This window comes from Nerophis ophidion, linkage group LG12 (assembly GCF_033978795.1).
Source record: "Nerophis ophidion isolate RoL-2023_Sa linkage group LG12, RoL_Noph_v1.0, whole genome shotgun sequence".
NCBI classification, from domain to species: domain Eukaryota; kingdom Metazoa; phylum Chordata; class Actinopteri; order Syngnathiformes; family Syngnathidae; genus Nerophis; species Nerophis ophidion.
The window spans coordinates 36666663-36672429 of record NC_084622.1 but is presented as its reverse complement, the minus strand read 5'-3'; the positions used below and the strand labels follow the sequence as shown (position 1 = coordinate 36672429).

The window sequence follows — 5767 nt, the reverse complement described above, 5'->3', positions numbered from 1 at the left end:
CAATCGTTTGTGCTGCAACATTTTATCTTTGTGCCGTCAAGGGTTTTATACTATTTTAAAAATACATTTTCTGACTTGTGATGCCATCCAGCACATTTTTTTACAGCACAAACAAGCACAAACAAAGTACAAATGATTGGTAGTGCTTTGGGGAATTCTTGAAATGGTAGGGGAGGGCTGGTTATGAATCATAATTTGTCAATAACCTAGAATTCATAATAGTTTGGCCAAAAAGTTTTGTGGCATAAACAAGCACAAATGAAGGGGACATATTTTGAGGGATTGGGACATGGTTGGAGGGTTTCATATGAATATTAACACTTCAGAACCGTCGAAGCACAAACAACATTTTTTGTATCACAAACCAGCACAAGCGATTGGGACAGTTTTCAGGAAATTGTGAATAGCTGTGTTTGCAGCGTAACTTCCAAAGATAAATCACAAAATATAAATAACTTAAAAACTAATAATAGTTTGACCAAAACATTTTGCCGGACAAACCAACACAAACATAACACAGACAATTAGGGTAGGTTTGGGGAGATTTTGACATGGTTGTAGAGCTAGTTATGAATAATAACACGTTATTCCATAAAAATGATACATCCTTGATAATGAAAAAAAACATGATGTCAAAAACAATTTTTGTTTGTGACATCACGGTTTTCTGCAGCACAAACATAACACAAAGGAATGCAACAAGTTTGGGGGGATTTGGATAAGATGTGGGGGGGGATTTGGATAAGATGTGGGGGGGGGGGGTGGCTGGATGACAACACTAATCAGAAAAGGTATTTTATAATAATTTAAAAACATTAACTCTATGTTCCATAATTTTTGTGCATCCCAAAAAAAGGCATCATGGCAAATCCCACCTTACTATTCATTCACGACTTGAGCACTTTTGCTTGACTTATACAGGGCGGGCGCCCGCATGCTGGATGGGAGAATGCGAATAAGAGAAACTTCCGTAACTTCTAGCTCGTTAAAAGAACACCAAAAGTAAAATAGGGCCTCCAATCACTAAGGGAGAACTTGTACAATCAGTGGCTGACTAAATACTTTTTTGCCCCACTGTATACTTGTTAAATCAAATCATTGCCTTGCTTTTTAAAGAATACTTGGGCCTACTACGCCACTGTATTTTAATATTGGTTATTATGGTGGTGCTTGGAGAGCCAAGTGTTTTCTGAGGAGGTACTTCGTGAAAAAAGTTATGAAAACCTCTGCTGTAGATATTGTAAGTATGATATTGTATCATTTTTAATAAAATAAAAAAAGTCAAGATGTTGTGTGTCTGGCTGCAGGGTAGCGTGGTAGAGTTTAATAAATTTGACGCTGGCTGTCTGTTACCCGCCAACACCGATGAATACTGGACATATCACGGCTCTCTTACAACTCCTCCCCTCACCGAGTCGGTCACCTGGATCGTCATGAAGCAGCACATAGAAGTCAGCCATGATCAGGTGTGTCATTGTCTACTTTGCTATGATTGTTTTACTTCCCTGCTAGCTAAATTACTAACTTGAAGCTTTCGATGGCATTCCTCTTTCAAGCTGGCCGTGTTCCGTAGCCTTCTGTTCACCTCTGCTGAGGAGGAGACCCAGAAGAGCATGGTGAACAACTTCCGCGTGCAGCAGCCTCTGCGGGATCGCACAGTGCGCTCCTCCTTCAGTCCTTTCCTGAAGGAGGCGCCGTCTGACCAAGGCGACCAGCACACACACTGACACCATCCAGCTTGTGTTCACCACCGTTACACCAAAACAAACACATGTTTTACAGTACTTTATTTTCCTCTTTTGCTGACAAACAGTACTTTAATTTTAGGCTAGTTTTAACTATTGGATTAACTGGAGTAATTGGGTTTTTAACTAATAATTTAAAATGCTTGGTGACTGGTAAATTGATTTACATCCACTTGAATTGTATTTATTTTTAAATTGACTTGACACTTTAATTAGTTGTAGTTTTTTTTATCAATCAATCAGCAGCTGAAGATAAACAATGGAGCTGCTAGTGGGGACTCAACAGCACTGTGTGAGTCGATGTTGATACTGCAATTGCACTTACAGGTAAGCGGCTGTCAAACTCATTTTTTATTGAGGGCCACATCTCAGTTATGGCTGCCCTCAGAGGGCCGTTTGCAACAACAAATAATATATGAATATAAATGTATAAGGAGTCACTTCATTCTATAGTTGCACAATTGCCTATGCATTTTATTTTATATATATTTGTATATTGTTTATATGTACACTGTAAAAAAACAAAAAAGAATAGATTTTGCGGTAAAATATTGTCAGCTTAGTCGCCAGAATAAAAATAAAAAATTTAAATTTGGAAAAACATTTTTATGGTAAAATTCCAAAGTACCACTGTTTTTTACCGTATCATTTTGGCAAGTGAGATGCCATTTTTTTATTGTAAAATTTGTTTTTTCAAAAAAAAAAATTCTGCAAGTAGAAAAGCAGTACCACTGTTTTAAGGATAAATTGTTGCCACTGAGCTTTTTTTTTTTTTTTCTATCGCACAATCTGTTGTTTTTAAGGCATTATTACTTTTAGTGGAAAAAGTTACAATTATTATTTGTTTTGCTGTATTATTCTGGTGACTGAGCTGCCTGATTTTTTTTTAACAATAAAATTTATTGTGATTTTTACAGTGTACAACTTGATGGATAACTTGCTTTAAAAATCATAGGTCAAGCAGATGTTTATGTACCGTATTTTCCGGACTATAAGCCGCTACTTTTTTCCAACGCTTTAAATCCTGTGGATTATAAAACAGTGCAGCTAATGTTTAGATTTTTCTTCGATAACGACCTTAATGTTTTATGTTCAATAAATGATTTTCATATTATACCGACAGAGACACTAAAATGGTGTGATATTGTTTGTGCAATGGCGCCATCTTTTGGATGAGTTCGTTCACTGCAGGTGCTGCGGCTTGAAAATGTACTTCGTTTCGTGCCTTGAACCGGAGGTATAATCGTCAATAACTGTTGATCTTGAAAGGATTCTTCATTCATCACTTCAAGCAACGTTTGTAAGTTTTACAGTATAACTACACTATTCATACTTACGAAACCGTCACATCTGTGATGTCTGTAGGTGTGTTTCCATGCATATTTTTACGTGCTAACAATGTAATGAAGCTAGCGTCGTTAGCATTAGCGAATATGCTAATACATGATTTACAAGTCTGTTAGTATTTTTAACTTACAATGACGTTATTTTTGTATTGTTTCAGTTTTGTAAATTCACCAAAACATCACTATAGATTAACTGAATCTGTTTAGCTGTTCGGAGAGATAGCTCCTACAGCTAGTGGGTCGACCCATCACGATGACTTTTGAATTGTTTGATCATCCGTTTTACAGACGTGTTACAGGCACCTTTCGGAAACAATTAAGGTATGTAATAAACATCTGCAAAATCTTTCGTACTGGCATATATCTGCGGCTTATAGTCCGGTGCAGCTAATATATGTAAACATATTTTTTTCTGGTGTGCTCTATAGCCCGGAAAATACGGGGTTTATTTCAACATAAAGATGGTTGATAATATATTTGTTGCATTATTATACAAAAGTCTAAAATAAATGTCACTGTATGCAGTACAGCTTTTTTTCCAGTCAAACTGGAAGTGGCTATGAAGACAAAGTATTTTATTGACACATTATTTCCAGGCTTCCGCGAGCCATATAAAATGACGTCGCGTGCCAGGCGTGGCCTCCGGGCCTTGACTTTGACACCTGTGCTTCTGAGAGCCAATATGGAGGTTTTTGCACCTTTTAAATAGAATTTGGTTACCTGATGGGTTGATGTTTGACATGCTCAAGGTACGAAAGATGTGACTAAAGAGCACATTTAAACTTTTATACTGAAATGTCTGTCTTCTCTGTAATCATGCATACAATTATGTCAGGTTTGTTGGTATGTCATACATATTCATTTTACAGTGCCTTTAAATATTTTCATCATACTTCTGCGGTTTGACGGCTGAAAAGATTGCTAAAAAAAATAACTTTTGCGTACAAAGAGTTATGTTTAATTTTGCAGCTGCAGTCATGTTTTTTATCTTTTCCACCACATGAGGCCTGATCAAGAGTCGCTAGAAGGAAATCACTGACGGTTCATTAGCGTTTGGACTCCATGCTTTTCTTTTCAATCTAAATGTCACTAAGCTACTATCCAAACATAGCCTCTTTTGGTCCTTTTTGGCGTCCAAGCGTGAAGACACATTGACTGGTTATGCAGTGAATCGTTACAATGTGTGCCTTTGGGAAGGCTGCACGCTGACATTGAAAAGTTTGTGGGGGAGGCACATCTTTGGTATGTTTTTACAGACACTGTAGTACAGTACTGCCTTGTTTCATGGTATTTTATCATGTCAGACTACATTTAATGCCTGGATGCAATATAAATGCAACATAAAAACATGAATATGACCATATTCTACTTGTTACACTGTGATGATTGTTAAATGGTGATCTTTTGTCTGATCTTTCTGTACTGTATTGCTCATTGTAACGTTTTTAGGCTAAAATACATTGTTTTTTCTTTATAAATCAAATGATTAAACTGTCATTAACATATACTGTATTCCTTTTATGATTCCCTCTATTGTCTGTTTTTACTTGTACTGCTGAATGCTGGTGTTTCCCAACCTTTGAAAAAGTACAAAACATAATTTTACCCAACAAAAATGGTAATTGGTAAATGGGTTGTACTTGTATAGCGCTTTTCTACCCCTTTTTAAGGAGTCCAAAGCGCTTTGACAGTATTTCCACATTCGCCCATTCACACACAGATTCACACACTGATCTGTATGAATGTATGAATGGCAACAGGTGGATACACACATTGTGGAAGTGCCTGTCACTAAACATTGCTGCCATGTATTATAAACAATAATTTTCAGGACAATTAAGTGAAATGTGATCATTTCTGTCTGCACAGGGGTTTGGAATCACTGCAGTGCAGTAAGTACACTTGCTTATTTGTTTAATGGCCAGTTAACATTCCTGTTCTGTGGGGGCTGCTTGAGGCCGTTCTGCATGCTTCTTCTCTAGTCCAGCTGTGTAACCACCTTCTTTCTGAAGTCATGTGCACAAACTGTTTCAAGGTAGCATGTTGGTAACGATTGTTGAAGTCAACGTGACATTCATTCATGTGTCTTACTCTTGACAAATATTTTCCTCAGTAGGGATGCAAAATCATTGTCTTTGTGATTTTGTTGTTGTACTCTTTTACTCATAATATTGTGTCTTATTATCAAACTCAGTTTTCAATGTGCAATATTCCAATAATGCGGCAGTGTTGGAGATAAGAATATAAATATCTTCACATACGAATTATGTGGGGGTTAATTTGTGTCTTTATTACAAAAAAATTTCTGGAAACTGAATTTATGAACTGGATTTTTGGACACACGGACACTAAATTGGCCCTAGTGCGTGAATGTTGTCTGTCTATCTGTGTTGGCCCTGCGATGAGGTGGCGACTTGTCCAGGGTGTACACCGCCTTCCGCCCGATTGTAGCTGAGCTAGGCGCCAGCGCCCCCCGCGACCCCAAAAGGGAATAAGCGGGTAAAAAAATGGATGGATGGATGGATGGATTAATGAAAATTTGTGAGCAACATTAGTAATTTTAAAATATCAGTTTGTTAAAATAATGTTTCAAAATTCAGTTTGTAAAAGTGTTGTGAGAAAAAATATCAGTGCAGAAGAATTCATTTAAAAAAGTTCAATGCAGAAATATTTTTT

General features: G+C 37.0%; 1 protein-coding gene across 2 annotated transcripts in view; it reads left to right on the top strand.

Moving 5' to 3' along the window:
• The window catches only part of ca5a (carbonic anhydrase Va), a 25162-nt gene extending 20566 nt beyond the window's left edge, over positions 1–4596 (top strand). For both annotated transcript variants that reach the window (XM_061917480.1, XM_061917481.1), the window contains exons 6-7: positions 1308–1466; positions 1557–4596. In XM_061917480.1, coding sequence (XP_061773464.1) covers positions 1308–1466; positions 1557–1727 — 330 coding nt within the window. In that variant the 3' untranslated portion in view covers positions 1728–4596. The remainder of the gene's footprint in view (positions 1–1307; positions 1467–1556) is intronic.
• Positions 4597–5767: the final 1171 nt, after the last annotated feature.